The sequence below is a fragment of the Anser cygnoides genome, chromosome 1 (genome assembly GCF_040182565.1).
Source record: "Anser cygnoides isolate HZ-2024a breed goose chromosome 1, Taihu_goose_T2T_genome, whole genome shotgun sequence".
NCBI lineage: Eukaryota > Metazoa > Chordata > Aves > Anseriformes > Anatidae > Anser > Anser cygnoides.
Window position 1 is genome coordinate 195,888,600 of NC_089873.1, and position 19,849 is coordinate 195,908,448.

The 19,849-nt window shown below is 40.0% G+C and overlaps 1 protein-coding gene across 3 annotated transcripts in view; it reads right to left on the bottom strand.

Annotated features, from left to right (window-relative positions):
* The window catches only part of AASDHPPT (aminoadipate-semialdehyde dehydrogenase-phosphopantetheinyl transferase), a 164,400-nt gene that overhangs the window by 132,415 nt on the left and 12,136 nt on the right, over positions 1-19,849 (bottom strand). For 2 of the 3 annotated variants that reach the window (XM_066989840.1, XM_066989839.1), the window contains exons 3-6: positions 11,197-11,318; positions 10,564-10,725; positions 4,757-4,834; positions 571-3,819 (exon numbers count right to left, since the gene is read on the bottom strand). In XM_066989840.1, coding sequence (XP_066845941.1) covers positions 3,661-3,819; positions 4,757-4,834; positions 10,564-10,725; positions 11,197-11,318 — 521 coding nt within the window. In that variant the 3' untranslated portion in view covers positions 571-3,660. The remainder of the gene's footprint in view (positions 1-570; positions 3,820-4,756; positions 4,835-10,563; positions 10,726-11,196; positions 11,319-19,849) is intronic. The other variant, XM_013199087.3, reaches the window with a different exon arrangement.

Genomic DNA, 19,849 nt, shown 5'->3' on the forward strand with positions numbered 1-19,849 from the left:
TCACAGAATGGTCTAGGTTGGAAGAGACCTCCAAGATCATCTAGCCCAACCTGTCCTAACACTAACAAGTCCTCCACTAAACCATATCACTAAGGGCTACATCTAAACGTCTCTTAAAGACCTCCAGGGATGGCGACTCAACCACTTCCCTGGGCAGCCCATTCCAATGCCTAACAACCCTTTCAGTAAAGAAGTTCTTCCTAATATGCAATCTAAACCTCCCCTGTCGCAACTTTCGCCCATTCCCCCTCGTCCTGTCACCAGGCACGTGGGAGAACAGACCAACCCCCACCTCTCTACAGCCTCCTTTAAGGTACCTATAGAGAGCGATGAGGTCTCCCCTGAGCCTCCTCTTCTCCAGGCTAAACAACCCCAGCTCCCTCAGCCGCTCCTCGTAAGACTTGCTCTCCAGACCCCTCACCAGCTTCGTTGCCCTTCTCTGGACTCTCTCGAGCACCTCCATGTCCTTCTTGTAGCGAGGGGCCCAAAACTGAACACAGTACTCGAGGTACAGCCTCACCAGAGCCGAGTACAGGGGGACAATCACCTCCTTAGACCTGCTGGCCACACTGCTTCTTATGCAAGCCAGGATGCTGTTGGCCTTCTTGGCCACCTGGGCACACTGCTGGCTCATATTCAGCTGCCTATCAACCAGTACTCCCAGGTCCTTCTCGGCCAGGCAGCTTTCCAGCCACTCATCTCCCAGCCTGTAGCTCTGCTTGGGGTTGTTGTGTCCCAGATGCAGGACCTGGCACTTGGCCTTGTTGAACTTCATGCCGTTGACCTCAGCCCATTGCTCCAGCCTATCCAGATCCTCCTGCAGAGCCTTCCTGCCCTCGAGCAGATTGACACACGCACCTAACTTGGTGTCGTCTGCAAACTTACTGAGGGTGCACTCGATTCCCTCATCCAGGTCATCGATAAAGATATTAAAGAGGACCGGCCCCAGCACTGAGCCCTGGGGGACACCACTAGTGACCGGCCTCCAACTGGATTTGACTCCATTCACCACAACTCTCTGGGCCCAGCTATCCAGCCAGTTTTTAACCCAGCAAAGCGTACGCCAGTCCAAGCCCCGAGCAGCCAGTTTCTTGAGGAGAATGTTGGGGGGAAACGGTGTCAAAAGCCTTACTGAAGTCAAGGTAGATCACATCCACAGCCTTCCCCTCATCCACCAAGCGCGTCACTTGGTCATAGAAGGAGATCAGGTTCGTCAAGCAGGACCTGCCTTTCATAAACCCATGCTGACTGGGCCTGATCGCCTGCTTGCCCTGCAAGTGCCGCGTGATGACCCTCAAGATAATCTGCTCCATGAGCTTCCCTGGCACTGAGGTCAAACTAACAGTTCCCCGGGTCTACCCTCCGGCCCTTCTTGTAGATGGGCGTCACGTATGCTAGCTGCCAGTCGACTGGGACCTCCCCTGATAGCCAGGACCGCCGATAAATGATGGAAAGTGGCTTGGCCAGCTCCTCCGCCAGTTCTCTCAGTACCCTCGGGTGGATCCCATCCAGCCCCATCGACTTGTGTACATCCAAGTGCTGTAGCAGGTCGCCAACCATTTCCTCATGGATAGTGAGGGCCACATCCTGCTCCCCATCCTCTTCCACCAGCTCAGGGTACCAGGTATCTAGAGAACAACCGGTCTTGCCGCTAAAGACTGAGGCAAAGAAAGCATTAAGCACCTCAGCCTTTTCCTCATCTTTTGTAACTAAATTTCCCCCCACATCCAGTAAAGGATGGAGATTCTCCTTAGTCCTCCTTTTTGTGTTGATGTATTTGTAAAAACATTTTCTGTTATCTTTAACGGCAGTAGCGAGATTGAGCTCCAGATGAGCTTTGGCCTTTCTAATTTTGTCCCTGCCACAGCCTCGCAACATCCTTATAGTCCTCCTGTGTAGCTTGCCCTCTTTTCCAATCATTATAAACCCTCCTTTTTCTCCTAAACTCGAGCCACAACCCTCTGCTCAGCCAGGCCAGTCTAGTTCCGCGTCGGCTCGTCTTTGGGCACGTGGGGACAGACCGCTCCTGAGCCATTAAGATTTCCTTCTTGAGGAGTGCCCAGCCTTCCTGGACTCCTTTGCCCTTCAGAACCGCCTCCCAAGGGACTCTGCCAACCAGTGTCCTGAAGAGCTCAAAGTCAGCCCTCCGGAAGTCCAAGACAGCGGTTTTACTGGTCCCCTTCCTGACTTCGCCAAGAATAGAGAACTGAACCATTTCGTGGTCACTCTGCCCAAGACAGCTCTCTTTAAACTAGATTTGGAGGGGGAAGGGGTGTAACTGTATGTAACACGGTCCCACACAACATCATGATCTCTAAATTGGAAGGATATAAAGGGTGGACCATCTGGTGGATAAGAAATTGGCTCAATGACCACACCCAGAGAGTAGTGGTGAATGGCTCTATGCCCTGGTGGAGGCCAGTGACAAGTGGTGTCCCTCAGGGGTCTGTCTTGGGACCAGTGCTGTTTAATCTCTTTATTAGCAACATGGACAATGGGATCGAGTGCGCCCTTGTCAAGTTTGCAGATGACACCAAGCTGAGTGGTGCAGTTGATACCAAAGAAGTAAGGGATGCCACTCAAAGGGATCTGGACAGTCTGCAGAAGTGGGCCCATGACAACCTAATGAGGTTCAACAAGTCCAAGTGCAAGGTGCTGCACCTGAGATGAGGCAATCTCAGACATGAGTACAGGCTGGGAGAAGAACTCATGGAGAACAGCCCTGGAGAGAAAGACCTGGGGGTTCTCGTGGTCGAAAGGCTCAACATGAGCCAGCAGTGGGTGCTTGCAGCCTCAAAGGCCAACTGCATCCTGGGCTGCATCAACAAAGGAGTGGCCAGCAGGTGGAAGGTGGTGATTGTCCCCCTGTACTCTGCCCTTCTGAGGGCTGACCTGGAGTGCTGCATCCAGGCCTAGAGGCCGCAGCACAAGATGGATGTGGATCTGTTAGAACAGGTCCAGAGGAGGACTACAAAGATGATCAGAGGGCTGAAGCACCTCTCCTATGAAGAAAGGCTGAGAGAAGGGGGGATGTTCAGCCTGGAGAAAAGGCTGCAGGGAGACTTCGACTTTGCTGCGGCATTTCAATATATAAAGGGGTCTTACAAAAAGCATGGAGAGAGACTCTTTACTCAGATAGATAATGATAGAACAAGGGGGAATGTTCTTAAGCTAAAAGATGATAGATTTAGATTAGATATTAGGAAGAAATTCTTTCCTGTAAGGGTGGTGAGGCCCTGGAACAGGTTGCCCAGAGAAGCTGTGGATGCCCCATCTCTCGAAGTGTTCGGGGCCAGGCTGGATGGGGCTTTGAACCTGGTCTAGTGGGAGGTGTTCCTGCCCATGTCAGGGGATTGGAACTATGTGGTCTTTAAGGTCCCTTCCAACCCAAGCCACAGCATGGAGAAGCAAAGAAACATGTGATCAGCTTAGACTTCACTCAGAATTCCTTCAGCGAGGAAACACGCATCTTTTTTAAAATATTGATAAAGAATGTCAATTTTGAAAAGGTGAATATCAGACTATTAAATAAGGAAATATTTTAAATAAAGAAAAACGCATTTCATTTATACACGTATACACATATTCCCACAACCTGAAGAACAGCATGAGAGCTTTGACAATTTCTTCCCTCCCCCTTACCGCCGCTTGTAAGCGTTCTTATCTTGAATGTGAACTCTGTTTCACTGGACTCTCCTGCTTAGAACAAAAGTTATCCCAATATGCAGAATCCTCAGGTGCGATTGGAATACCAGACGTGACTAAATCTTCAAAAGTCAATAATGTAAACTGCGGCTGATTAGGTTCCGTGGAACACACCTACATAAAACACAATTTTACATGAATTAGTGTATCTCAATTTTTCTTCCTGCAACCTTCCCTGTCCAGTTTAAACTGCATATTGTTACTGAATGAGAAAGTATTACAGTTAAGACCAATGTCACTGTCTCTAATTTAGGCTATACATTAACTAATAGAAACATGTAGTAAGGCACACAGAAAAAGCAAGTTTTTCTTAGAGACTCAGGTCAGAAACCTGAGAGAACAAGGCACAGGGAGTCCTGCAAACACCACAGAATGAATGTTTAAATCCAGAAAAAGGAAAAACAAACTACTTCATTCTACAGCAGACATGATTATCTGAGACGATAGCATCAGGATTTATTCTAATAGAGGAATGCCTACTCCTATGCCTTTTAAAACCAGCAATCACTGGGGTTGTGCATGCACTCAGTCTCCTCCCAGAAACTCATGCTACTTAAGAACAAAAGCTGTAACAATCAACTCAAAATTCCTAGTGTTAAACCCAGATTAAGCTCAGATACTGGAGATAACTGAGTCATGATCTCTCCATTAGTTTCATCACTTCAAGAAAATTTATATTTCAAAGAAAAAAAGGCTTGTTTTTCTGAGCTTGTGTTACTGTGCAGTCTGCTGTATGCTACCTCCATGTGTAATTCCAGCAAGGTAAATAGTACAGTTGCATGAATCTTACAGAGGCTCTAAGTGCCTCTTCTAAATAACATCTACACAGTATTTCTTTAAACAAAGTCCTCCCAAGCCCTTTTCTGAAATAGGCACAATAGGAATAAAGGTAACAGTCCAGTGAACAACCTGGTTAACACCGTGGTTAAGGTAAGCTTTCTTTTCCTTGGACCTACACCTGAGACAATAGACTGTTAAATAAAGCATCAGGCTAAGCTTACGGTTCAAGTGATTAGTTACCAAGACCTGCAAACATTTCTTAATTTCTTACATCAGAATGTTGCTGTCCAAATCCCTCCTGCTTCCCAAGAGCTACTGCAACGTGATGATAGTCATCTAACCGGGTTTCCTAGTAGAGATGAAAAACAGCAATGTAGAAGCATTTCCTTTACTCTTGTTTCCATCAAAGACTATATGCACGGTCAGAATATGGTTCAGAACAACACCAAAGCATTATTTAAAATACTTTAAAATAATGACATTCAGAAAGCAATAGTCCTTCTTAGCAGGTTTGTTGGAGAGCTCAAGGACACAAATCCAGTTAGCCGGGCTGAACTAGTTACTATAGGTTAGCATCACCTCACCCCTTTGTAGACTTATACATGCAGGTTTGTGACTTTAGTCTTCCTTTATCAGTCCATTCTAAGTCACAAGACATACAACCTATTTTAACCATCTGTTTTTGATGAGATGAACTGTGAATGTTCTCTAGAGGGTATTAGGAACAGCAACAACGTAAGCATAAACTTAAATGAATGACTCTCACTCTTGGCTTCAGGCATCATATAAGACCACAATGACGATTTCTGACACGACAGTCTGAGCACTGCTCTGTGTTAACGCAAATCAATTTTCCACACACAAAAAAAATCTATTTTTAAACATAATAGCTATATTTTATAATAGTATATATATAATCTAATGATTTTGTTTAAAAGTCCTCCTCCTCCTCAGAAAGACTAACAATTCATCCTAAACAATTTATTTCAGAAGAATCTGCTTTTATATATTATTATTTCTGAATAATGTTTATCCTATGGTCAAGTCATAACTGTTGGCTTTTTTTTTTTTTTTAAATGAAGGAAAAAATGTTTCCTTTGGTTCTGTATCCAAAACTTTTCACGTCGTTTCTGCACAACCTTTCTAAAATGGAAATCAAGAATAGAAGAATTCTTGAAGGCAAGAATTTTACCTAGAAAAATGAACAATTTAGGTGTCACCATTAATCTGAATATCAGCTACTAGTCTGGTTGCTCTCTGGGGGTGTATGACTGAACCATTTCCACTTCCTCAGGAAATACTCCAACGCACTATGTTATATGAAGAAAGCATCACGATGTCCTCCCATTCTTCTGGCAGGTTGTTGTCTGCTTTTTTTTTTTTTTTTAATTTTATCTAAGCAAAATGTCTTCTAAAATAATGCTGTCAGTCTGCCTCAGGCTTCCTACAGCTCATCTGCTATATAGCATTTTCAAAGATTTCAACTGCAAGGATACAATTTCTATGATTCCCCAGTAGCCTTGTATATAGAACAGGTGCCAAGATGCTCAGCTCAGATCTACGCAGCCCAGCTCACCCAAGACAGCAGCTGCTCTACTCATGTGTAGTAGCACAACTCTAAGGCTGGGGGACTTTACTGGCAAAGATGTGGGTGTCTTGGCAGATACGTGCTGGTGTGGGAGTACAAGTGTGTTTTTACTTTAATCACTTCAGCACCTGAGTTGCATGTATTTGATTGATTTAGCAGCAAACTTTGTCTCTGTCACTCATTTAAAACCAAAATATCAAGCTCATGTTGCTTAGTCTTTCTGCAAAGTGCTACTAAGAAAATGATTGATTACTTTAACTTTGTATCAGGAGAAATATTTGATGCCCATAGGAAATGCCAACAAACCTGCAGCGTAAACTGTATCTCTCATAATTGCAAAAGCTATAGTTGTACTTGCTATGAAGTATTTTAGTAAGTTTTCTACTCCCTTAATATGTCACAAGACTGAAAATGAGCCAAGGATAAAAATGCTACCTCATCATCCGTACACATAACACATTCCTGCAACTTATTCAAAAAGCAACAAAAAATTGCCTGTCAGATGTTTTATCAAGTGTTGGCAAACAATTTATATAGCTCCAGGATGGCAATGTGCTGTGCTTGTCTACATGGAAAAATCACCACATCCAGTTTTTATCACTTTAATCACTCCCCACCTTTTTTTCCTCAATTTTTGCCTGTCCCAGAGGTTGAAGACTGATGAGACTGTGCACACAGCACAGCACATAGTGGCCTACATCTGCAGCTAAAAGTCTGGAAACAACTGTGTTACAGCTTTAAGCTAAATGCACAGAAACCTGCATTTATAGAGTGAATATTTGTATTAGTTATTGTTTGTGCAACTATAAATGTATATAATGTAAAGTCTCTTACATATTGTCAACAAAATCATTTTCTGTCAGCTCAAAGCATCGTTTAACAGGAGGTGACTTTTTAGGTAAGGGGGACCATTCTCCTGCAGACCCCACCCAATGCAGGAGGCTCCTTGTCATTTACTTCACATGTCCTCAGTACATTCAAGACCACAAAACAGTTCCCAGCATCTTATAACAAAACGTAACAAACTAGGCCCTTCACTGCTTTGGAGAAATGTAAGCCCAGAACAAACACAGAAGGGAAGGAGACCTTTCCTGACTCCTGCTAACAGCAGCAAAACCCTTACGTTATGGAGATAATGCAGCAGAGAGACCAAAAAAACCAACCAGCTTCCATATTCATATCCATACACCATCTTACAAATCAAATTCAACTTCTTGCACAGAAATAGAAGATTAACCGAAAGAGTAGCATAGGAAACAAAAAGGACAGTACAGGAACTCCCCTGAGGCACAGGATTTGTTTTGTTAAGATACATTTGTTTTGTCTGTGAAACAGAAAACATAACTTGTTTTTCTCTGAACCAAACTTACTTGAATTGTTCCAGCTAAAGGCACAACGAGAATTATAATTACCTCACTTCAAAGGCTTAACAGAACGATGTGTCTGGGATTCAAATCAGTCTGGGCTCACTCAACAGAACAGCTTATGAGGAAACTGTACCTCCAACCAGCAGAATTGATTGCTGTGTAAATCTGGTTGGATCAGCTAGTCTTGGGAACAAAAATTTTCATTCCTATTTATTCCTGACAATACAACAGAACGAACTTCTCTCACTGAGGGTGAAAGACTCCATTACTGCTGCATGCCAACAACAATTACCAAATATGCTTCTAATTGACCCAGGTAATTCCAGTTTGAAATCCATGTTCTGGAAGTGTTTGCATATAGACAAGCCAAACAAATATTTGCTGTGAAAAAATGTGAACAATGATTTGTGCAGCAGCAGTGATGTCAGGTAATTCTCAAATGCTGACTGAAGATAAGGACAAATGGGAGCTTCCTGTACGAATTGCCTGTATGAAAACTGGGATGGGAATCTGGTTTGCTCCCTATTTAAAATTCTTTAATAGAGGCTCCAGTAAATGCTATCCAACCATCATTCCTGAGTAACAAAATTGTGACTAAAAAGTCACAAATCCACTTAAGTTTTTGCATATCAGTAGTGGTTTTTTTTTTCCATAGAACAAGTCTGCTACAAATATATATTGTAGACATATTTCTCTTTAAACTATAAAAATTACCAAAATTTTTATCGACCCACTTCCTTCACTTTTATTAATATTAACTAGTACTTCATTCTGAAAGATTATTTTCTTCAGAAGTACTAACTGGAGCATAAAGAACTATTCAATATAATAATATTAAAAATAAAAAAAAATCAAGAGTAATGACTCCATGCTAAATTAAAAACCTCACACAAATACTAAATTGCTCTTCACTTGACTACTGTATTTTTAATTGTTACTAAACAAGTTATTCTTTTTTAAAAGGAGCAAAGCATACACTGCTTATATGAACAAATCATACTTAACACAGATAGCAGACATATCTTAAAATTTAATGTTTCTGAATGATGTTCTACTTTACTCTTTGTCCTATTACCTCCAGTAGAGTTGAAGGTAATCCCATCCCCTTGGATGACTCCCCCATATTTCTCAAAATTAGTGTTTTCTGGTAACAAGTTATTTCAATAGTTTGGTTCAAGGCCAAATAATCAAATAAAAATAAGAATTCTGTAAGTAACAAAATGGACACACGATTTTTTCTTCTCCTGAGTGTTTTTTAAATGTAAAGTGATGCCTAGTTTTAGGCTGGGATAGGTAACTGAAAAAGTGATATTTTTTTTCCAATTTCATTTTAATAAATGCTGATATTTAAAAGAAATTATACCCAACAGAGCTAATATTTTAAATTAAACTTGATAATAAATCTTTTCTTTGAGATACTACAATCTGCCTAGTTATAAGGCTGTGCTCTTGGGAAGTAGGAGGTGAACATGGGAGATGAGACATTCCTCAGACAAAAATTAAATTAAGCTTCTAGAAGTAATTATCGACTAATAAAGGGAAAAAAAAGCATTTAAGTAATACAGGGAGTTATTTGCATTATCAACTTCAAGCTATTTTAGTCAATCAACAACCAGCATGCCACTGAAGACCAAAATTTGGAGATTCATACGTCAGTCAAAAGAGATAGATGCTTCTTTGACAATGATACAGTTAGCATTAAGACAGACAACAGTCCTATTATAAGGCATGTCACAATCTTTTCTAAGATTTTTTTTTTGCCAGTCTGTAATTCCCACTGGTGGATTTCATGATGTGCTCAGTTCCTAGAGAGCATGGCAATATTAGTATGAGAACTGATTTAGCATGGGTAGACTTTTAAAGTAATAGAAATCCAAATGTAACTAGAAATGCTGAAAGAAATTAACTGTGAAGGTCATCTTATGCCACAAGTTAAATGTTACTGATATGTTTATTTATTTTTTTACTATCATAAATGTACTTTGTATACTACATAAAACCAGTACGTACCAGAAAACTTATTTTGACAAGGTCTACTGGGACAGTTGTGTCCAACAATGTACACATTTTCAAAATGTAAACGTTTCCAAGTGTACTGGAAGCTGAGTACTCAAATGAAAAGCATGCTTGACTGTTTTGTGAAATAGAATTGCAAAGTCAGTAGGCAGTCAGCTATATGCCTGCTGCACAAACTTAGAGCAGACAGAGATAAGGACAACCTGGAGCAAGATGCCCTTTATAAAAAACTTTAAAATCACAATGTCTTTTGCAATTCTTCCGTTCAGTGCTAGACAAAGAGCACTCTGGGGTGCTCTTTTTTTTTTTTTTGTAACTTGGATTCTTACTACAATTAAATAATGTAAGATCACAGTACCTATCAGTTCTTTCTCTTCCCACCCATCAAACCACACTATATGCCATTGGTCGTTTTCATGGATGTTTTACTAGCAAGTCTCAGTAACTTTCAAGAAAGAAAAAACAAGCAAGCAAAATGACAACCAAACAAAATCCTGCACCCAAGATAGAAGACTGAGCCCAAATTAATGTTTCAAATAAAGGCTTTTTTTTTTTTTGCATCTATGAATTCCCACACACAACAGCCAGCCAGCACACCTTAACTCCAAACCCACAAAACCCCATTGTTTATTGTCTATACAAGCAGGTAGAGAAAGACACATACACCAAACAAAGAGCTGAAGACACATTCTCCATTTCAAGCATTTAACGTAAATGCTAACTAATGGAGTCAATTGCTAGTCTCATTCTCAACTAACTGAGGAAGAACTTCAAAATTTTAGACACTATTCAGAAGTCAGGCCTGAATATACACTTTACTGCACTTCCTGTGTGCTCTAGGATGTTCCCTAGAGTGCCAGAAAGGTACTCAAGGAACAGAAAAAATAAAAAGCTATTATAATGAATATACTCTCCGGGGTGCTTCTGTGATCAGAAATATTTTTAGATGTTGCTGATTTATATCCTTTACTTTAATTTGTATCTTTGCAATGTGGTTATACAAAATAAAGGTGTGAAGCTGCAATTAAGACATCAAATGTGCAATTTGATTAAGGCATTGAGACTGGGTATTATTATTAAAAAGAAATTAGTTTGAAGATTTCTTACCTCAAAAGTCCACTCTTCTTCTTTATCTCCATCCAGCAACATTTGTGTCTCCTTATACACCTTCCCTATTTCCAGTTGCAATGGAGACACATTAAATTCAATTCTTTGCAAGTTAAAGCCAATTCCAACTCCAATAGCCTTTAAAAAGCTTTCTTTTAGGGCCTATAACATAAAATGTTGTTTTCAGAATATGGACCGTTCATACTGTCTGTTGTCAATCAAACTTCTCTGTAAACACTATTTTGGAGCAGACAATGTAGGCCATGTATATTTAAGGCTTAAACCACTGTAAATGTGAGGGTAGACTGACACAGTTACCAAGAAAAAAAAAGTTATCAGCCTTGTTATTACCTAAGTTATTGCGTAACAATGAACAGGCAACTAGAATTACTAAATGGCACATATAGATAGGAACCCTTTACTTTGTTCTCTGTGTGTTTAAAACTAGTCATAAATCCTAGAAATGTCATCTGTAGTAGTGTTCTTACAAGTTATTCTGACATTATAAAAGATAACCTCCATATGATTATGTACCTATAAAAGTATACAATTTTATCATAATGAAAATAATAACAAAAGAAGAATTTGCAGGTTATAGTATTGCAGTCTTTAAATAGAGAAGAAATACATTACCCAGTGCCGATGAAACATATCCAGCTGCATCCATTCATTATTCATAGACTTGATTACACCCCACTCTGTCTCAGTAAACTGTCGCTTCATGATATGAAAGAAATTTGGAATTGAGCTGCTACCTGTAAGTTAGAAAAAATATTTACAGAAATGTTAACAGAACAATAGTAGTAAGTAAATAAATCACCTCATGTTATTGCTCTTAAAAAAAAAAAGCAGGCTCATTCATAAGAAAACAAGAACCAATTCTGCTCTACAATCTGAATTTACTCTGTATAGCCTCAAAGCAGTGAGCAGCTGTTGGTGACAGTTCAGGACATAGCATTAAAAGGAACATTCCAGTGGCAGAATTACTACATAAAAATGTGATATGAGAGTCAAACGTATTCTGTATTTTCAGCATTCTCTGAAAAAGACAGTATTTGACCAGTGCTGACTTCATATAAAAATATATATTCAACATTCTACAAAACAAGCATATACAATCTTCAATATTTGACAGCTTGGTCTAGTAACACTTTATAAAACAGCATGCTTTTTGTCAAAATTCATCAAGCTATTCTGCCTCCTGTCCTTTGACGGTGGGAATATGAAAGAAACACTTTTTAAAGCACATGTGGAAATACAATCTCCCAAATTTATCACAGGGACAAAATAAAAAAAAAAGGGAAAAAGCCTCAAATCCTTCGATTAAATTTAAGTATCCCACAAAAATAAGCACAGCTGTGTACTGTTGCCACAGCTTTTCAGGGACTACACCACTTTTCCCCTCTAGTTGGGATTTACTTCACAAGAGACACTACAGATTGTGTGGTTATATTGATCAATGGCATCTCTACAATGCACTGGAAGCTATGGACCTCATTACACACTTGACTAATCACCCAAAACCCGCATCATTAATCAGTATTCCATACAATCTGTCCAACATGGCTTACAGCTGGTTAAACAGACAATGGCACAAAGCAATCTATTTTCTTTAGTTGGGATAATCAAAATCTGGATAGAGACAATTACACATATGGAGACAATTTTTTTTGTAGGTAATACGATATTCATGTTAAAGAGAAAAAAACAGATGTATTTAATGGAAAACAATCTCACCTCCCTCACTGCAAGGCCACTCTTAATCCTTGATAGATCATGGTGACAGGGAAAAGTATCTGAAGACTGGAAGAAAAAAAAAGTCACTCCTACCATCAAAAATGGCAAGAAGAAAGACTCAGGGAACTACAGGCTCGTCAGCCTCACCTCAATCCCTGGAAAAGTGATGGAGCAGCTAATCCTGGAAACCATTTCCAGGCACATGAAGGAGAAGAATATCATCCGAAATCAGCATGAATTCATCAAAGGGCAGTCATGGCTGACCAACTTGCTAAGTTTCTGCAATGAAATCACCAGCCTGATGGATGAGGGGGAAGCAGGGGATATTGTCTTCCTAGACTTCAGTAAGGACTCTTTCCCCCGTAAGATTCTCACAGAGAAGCTGTCAAAGCTGCTGGGTGAGCAGTGAGGTGGATCAAAAACTGGCTGAATGGTCTAATCCAAAGGTGCAAAGTCTAGTTGGAGGCCAATAACAAAAGGAGTACCCCATGGTCAATATTAGGCCCAGCCCTGTTTAACATCTTCATTAACAATCCAGATGATGCAGGTAGAGTGTACCCTCAGTAAATCTGCAGGTGACACAAAACCAGGGGGAATGGTAGATGCACCAGAAGGCCATGCTGTCATCCACAGGGACCCTCACAGGGTGGAGAGGTGGGCTGACAAGATCTCATGAAGGTCAACACGGAGAAGTGCGGAGTCCTGCCCCTGGGGAGGAACAACCTCAGGCACCAGGACCTGGTGCGGGCCACCCACCTGGAAAGCAGCTCTGCAGAGAAGGACCTGAGAGTCCTGGTGGACACCAAGCTGAACATAAGCTAGCAATGTGCTCTTGCCACAAGAAAGGCTACTGCTGTCCTGGGCTTCAATAGATCAAGTGTTGTCAGCAGATCAAGGGAGGCAATCCCTCCCATCTACTCAGCACTGGTGAGGCCATACGTGGAGTGCTGGGTCCAGTTATGGCCCCCCCAGTACAAGGGACACATGGAACAACTGGAGAGAGTCAAACAAAAAGCCACAAAGATGATCAAAGGGACTGGAGCACCTTTCCTATGAGGAAGGGCTGTGAGAGCTGAGTCTCTTCCCCCTGGAGAAGAAAAGGCTTGGAGATGGGGGTGGAGATCTCATCAAAGTCTACAACAGACTGAAGGGAGGGTACACAAAGGACAGAGCCTGGCTCTTTTCAGTGGTGCCCAGTGCTAGAGCAAGAGGCAATGGGCACAAACTGGAACACAGGAGGTTTGGTCTAAACATCAGTGAACACTTTTTTGTGTGTGCGTGTGTCGGTGAGAGAGCCCTGGCACAGGCTGCCCAGAGAGGCTGTGGGGTCTCCTCTTTGGAGATCTTCAAAAGATGCCTGGACGTGGTCCTGGGCAGCCTGCTCTGGGTGTCCCTGCTTGGGCGGGGGTGGGACCAGGTGCCTCCAGAGGTCCCTTCCTACCTCAGCCAGTCTGTGATTCTCCCAAACACTACACTACTTTTGAAAACTTATCACTAAATTATCGCTTAATGAAGACACAGATGCTAACCCTAGTTCTGTCAATGATTCTGTGAGTGATGAGGGGCAAGTAACTTCCCTTCTTTGTATCAGTGTTCCCCTTCTTAAACCAGGCATAAAGGTATTAAACCTCCTCTATAAAACAGTCATCTTCTACAAGCATCTAAGAGCTATATAAAAAAAGATATTGGCTGCAGTAATAACTTGATCTGGCAGAATTAGTGTCACACTAAAGCAGAGATGCAGGTTTTCTGACAATTTCCTTTCCATGTCATACTTCAAAATGAAACCTGACATACTGTATATATCATGCAATACATGACAGTGACATTTTAGAGATGCCCTTAATTTCCTTTATAGACTACAGTGGAAATAAAAAACATCTTAACTCAGAAATTATGTTGCCAGTTGCAGTAGTCAGCTAATGGAATGATCCAGAACAATCTCAGGACAGAACTAACTTTCCTTTCAGGAGAAAAAGATGATACTAAAAAAGAAAAGCAACCACAATGCCAAGCACTTCTTGATGGATGACCAAGGCACAGGAAACATCCATCTGCTTAGACACTCCAACTTCCCTGAAACAATGAAAAATAACAACAAAAAATCTTCAACTTGGAGAAAGGCCTTTCATCTTGCTGAGTTTAAATGGCCTATTTTTTATGATCAAATGACTGTATTAAAACACGCTCCAAACTCTTTTTTTTCCTTCCTTTTCTTCTCTTGGGTATTTAAGGGGAGGGCAGTGGTGCATCTGCTTCTTCAGGTAACTCAGATTTTGAAACTTTCAGGAATTTCCTGGTATACCTTCCTCCTCAGAGTCCCGTTACTTTCAGACAGTTCTCTTCTTGCGCTCAATAACCCAGGGCCATTCACACCACCAGAGAAGACTTTCAGCACCTTGAGTCCTTCTGCCCTACAGGCTGTACCACACGACACGAATGCACTTCATACTTACTAAACTGTTTAGTATACCAAGTGTATAGCACACTCACGCAGTACTGCTTTTTCTCTCCTTATTCCTTTTTTTTTGTCCTAAGTTTCTTCACCTGTTCAACTCCTGGATGCTCGTGTTCAAATTCACAGTGAGCTGCGCGCTCTGAAAAGCTCAGGCTCTGCTTTCTCCTGAACTGCCCTCCCCTCCAGTTTCCTTCTTAATAAAGTGTAGTCATTTTGCTCTGAAGAATGGATCAGATTATAGGAGCCAGGACTATTATTCTCAAGAAATTGCTAGCAGTGCTACAGCCTGCCTAGACTGTTTCCCCCTATCTGTTTGAGTATCAGAGAGGCAGATTCACGGAACTATAGAAAAAACTTAGGTTGGAAAGGACCTCTGGAGACCATCTGGTCCGACCTTCTTTTGAAAACAGGGCTTTATATTACCCAGAGCCCTGTCAAGCAGGGCAGACGTTTCCCTGCAGCCCATGGAGGGGACTATGATGGACCAGGTTGCTCTCCTGCTGTCCATGCAAGACCACATCAGAGCAGATACACGCAGCGCAGCCTATGGAGGGGACTTCTGTCTTTCTCAGCACCCTACTTTTGTCTTTCTCAGCACCTTACTGTATTTCTAACTGGCAATAAATTAAATTAATCTTCCCCACATCAAGTCTGTTTTGTTCATGCTAGTAACTGATGAGTGGTCTCCGTGCCCTGACCTCAACCCACGAGCATTTTCCATCTTATTTTTCCCCCATCCCATTGACGTGGGGGAGTGGGAGAGCAACTGGGCAGATACCTGGCAGCCAGCTAAGGCAAACCCACCACACCACATCTCTCACGACCTGGGAGTTGAGGGAGGAAAAGAGCTAGAAGCAAACTTCAATACTTATCTAAGAGCAAATTCTAGGAAAACTTTCTTTAAAATAAAGATCTATGAACTGGAAAATCATGAAACATATGACCTGACAATAAATTTGAAAACCAGATTCTCTGAAGGAACAAATGGTTTTGCTGTAGTGCACACACAAAACACAAATACTTCCAGGACTATTTTTTGTCTTTACGGATTAAATGAAAAACGGTAAGGCTAGACTCTCATTGGGAAATATGTAACCATACCCCTATTTCTTATTTAGCTCTCAGTAGTAAATAAAAAGGATTCCTGTAGGACATGCCTATGTAGTTTGTAGAAAATTGCACATCTGATCTGCCCGTGCTTCTTAACATCCATACACTAACGAGCTCCCGAGCAGAAGCCACACAGCTGGGTTCACACAGTACTGAGTCCTTTGTAACATAACCCAGCACTGCTTTCCCAGTGATCAGGGTTATCAAAACAAAACCACCACAACAAAACACACTTACATGTTGAGAGGAAACATTAGCTGGGAATGCAACTGTGTGGAAAAACTTCACTAAAAACAGCATTTTAAATGCTCCTTCTTGCAATGCATACCTAGAGCTACTGAAGAATCAGAATTTAGATTCTGATTCCAATGCATCCAACACAGTTAAGCTAATCTTGTCCATCTCAGAGGACAGTCAGATTTTTTTTCCCCTGTAACACACAATGTGTGCACTTTGGAAAAAAAATATTGATGTACATAAATCACTTATCTAAATTGGTTGGCATCAGGAAACTGTACAATATTCATCTGATTGGTTTGGCCATCTAACTAGGTGGGGGATCATCACAGAATAACCTAATTTTTGTGATTTTAGGAATAGGTAAGACAGGTAAGACATTGGCATACAAGATTTGAAAAATAAGAAAAATAAGTGTAGTTGGAAGCAGGGAAAACTGGTAAGCTAATTCAATGGATGGTTTTGATTAATGAGAAAAGATCCTTATACCCATCAACTATTAAAACTCTGAAAGAACAGACAATAACCTTTTGCTGGTTTTCTCTAAGAGAAGAAAAGTAACTGTGGCAGGAATAGATCTGTGAAAATGCTGGAGAAAAGGTTTCAAGAAATGAAAGAAATCAGAAGAACCTGATTTAGATTCTAAGGGGAAATGAGAGAATGCATTTCAGGAGACAAAAAGCTGAGCCAGTGACACAGAAGGTAATAACATGGCAAGGAGATTCAAATCAAACTTGCCTGGGTCAAGAGGAATGACAAAAAAAAGTTTAAATGTAAGAGTTTTCTTGCTTTGAAATGTATTATATTGATTACTATGAGTGTTCTGTCAAAAATCTAACACTATTCCTTTCCATAATTACCCTTTATTAATACCTTAAAAAAAGATTTTTTAGTATTGAACCCCAACCATAAAAATGTTGAGTCCTTTTATTTCCCAAAATGCATGCATCTGTTCAGTCAACCAAATAACTTCATTATAAATCTTATGAAAATCTAAGTTAACAGCAGATTTTGCATGTGATAATTCTTAGCAATGTAAAGTTTCCAAATATATCCAATAATTTGTATAGACACTTTATCACCTATGCCACTTCATTTACAAGCTTGTATTTAATACACTTTGGAACACCTACTTTGCTTATTTTTATAAGAAATTGTGAAATATTTTAATTTGCTTTTCAATAGTAGAGCAGATTGATACTTCCCCTGCTTATTTGAAAATATATTTTCATTTGTAGACGTTTTCATAATTGACTCCTTTTCCTTCCCTTTATTCAAACTGCTGCAAATCATTCTTTTTGCAGTTGTTCATTAACAGAAATCCCAAAAACATTTCTCCAGTCTACTGCAAACTCCACATGTAAATATTGAAGGTATTTGTTTTTATATTAGATCATCTTACTGAAAAACGAAGAGATTCAACAAGAAATCTCTAATAAAGTTAACCAAAACATACTGTAGCTTCTTTTTATAATATCCAATTAACTGACAACAATTTGTACAAGTATCTAATTGTCTAACAAATACAAATATGTATGATTATTTGCATTAGAAAAAACTGACCGGACGGTCTAGCTGCTCAACATCCCAACTTTAAAAATACTTTCTCCCTCCAATATGTAGAGTTCTGCCTCCTCCCCAAAACACTCATTAACTTTCTCCTTACGGAAGAGTAGCCAATATAGGAAAGGCTCTTCATCCACCAAATCTCTGACCAGTTCCTTCAGCTGGTGTCTAAATTCGTTTGATATTCACAAGAGAATCTAGAGGTTTTATCCTTGAGACCAAGGCATATTTCATTTCTACTGACACTTAAGCCTCACACTCGTATATACAACATAACACAGGTTTGAAGGCAGAGTTCACAGAATAAATTAAATGTAAAATTTAGTGAAACTAAATTTAGTGAAGCTGTGAAGGCAGTTGATTTCTTACCTGTATATATATATATATATATAATATACATATATATATATATAGCTTTATCTCCTTCTAATAAACTTTAAAGCACATTAGATCCTTACAAGTACAGTCTCAGTGATCTTTCAAAAACTGTCTTCTATATATTAAAATAGACTAAATCAAAAGTTCCTTGATTACATTAAAAATATAAGATACTCTGGCAATTTCAGGAAGAGTGAGGAGAAGAAAGGAGTGAGTGACACTGGAAGAATCCAGTATCAAATCTGGAAAACAAACATCTTATATGCAGGCAAGCATTCACAAGCACGCGTGCATGCTCCCCCCCAACAAGCCACTTGCATTGAAATATATTTAATAGCATCTACTCCACTTAAATGACAACTATTTTTTTTTCTGAAGACTAAGCCAAAAATCTGCCTTGCATATAATCCCTTAAAAACAAACAAGCAAAAAGCCCTACAATCCTAACTGCCTTGAACTGCATGAAAGGAACAGATCACTGATCAAGAACTAATATCTAATCAATACATACAAGTTCACTTTCAGATGGCAAATGGGCCTAGCCTAGCTAGCAAAATGAGCAACCGACGTATCAACCGATCAGTCTGCTTAGTACAGTGAAATACAGGCTAGCTATAAATCCTGCAAGCTAATGAACTGTATAGGATGAGCACATACTGAGGTTCTTGGGCTGACAATCCTTCTGGTGCAGGGCACCACACATCTGATTGTATTTTACCACCTCTAGAGGAAACCAAAGTAGATTGATACAGAGAAAACATTTCTTCTGCAACAGATGACCAAGTCCTGGTTGTTTATTAATGTAAACTAACCCTTATACAGATGTTTAGCAACTGACAACATAGGACAAATAATTATCTAAATAAATGACTTAGAAGAACCAGATAGGAAATTAACAGAGCATGTTTTTTAAATCTATTAGCTCACACAGCTTTAGTGTGAATTGGAAATTGAATTTGCATTCTGTGACCTCTCTACTTCCTGCCATTATCCTGAAATTCTCCCAGTGGTACATATGTTGAACATCTATTCTTGTTTTTCAGTCACTGATGATATTGTATCTTTGCATGACTCAGAAGAGCAGCATTAAGTCATAAAATTTGAGGTTGCTTCTGTTGAATCACTGACTCTTTCCCAGACTACAAAAATGGAAAGGCCATTAAAAATCTGCCATAATTAGTGTATATTATTTTTCTCTGCAGTTAGGATCATTAAGTCCTTGTAATATTAGCAAAACTGCTAAGGTTTCAATTGCAGTAGTCCTTGGGCCCAGCAGTGATCAATCTTTAAGCAAGCTGCCCTGACAGTCAACAAAAGAAAATAAGGACACGTAATTGATTAGGTAGCTCTACCTCCAAAAGTGAACTGGAGAAACAGCAATTTTGACACAAGTGTGGCCCTGACAAAAAACTGAAAAAAATCACAAATTATTACCTAGATACAACTTCACATCTTTTTTTTTTTCACATCTCATCAATTCACAGACAGCTTGTTTATGGTCTGCACGAGGTATATGCCGTCTGGTTTTAACTTCTTTTTAAGTAGAGAAAATAAAAATATTTAAAATACACTGGGTATTATCAAATAGAATGATTCAGAAACTGTGAATTCTTTTAATAAAATGTACTTAGAACTACAAAGCAAAAACAACTAAGATAATGAGCAATAATAAGAAGTAAGAAACCCTTTCTTAACTTGACTGAATTACTGCTTGTACCTTTTTCTTGTTTAAACTCTTTCCAAGATCTTGCATGACCACATCTAGCAGAGCTCAAGGTAGCCGCAGTATTCCAGCAAAAA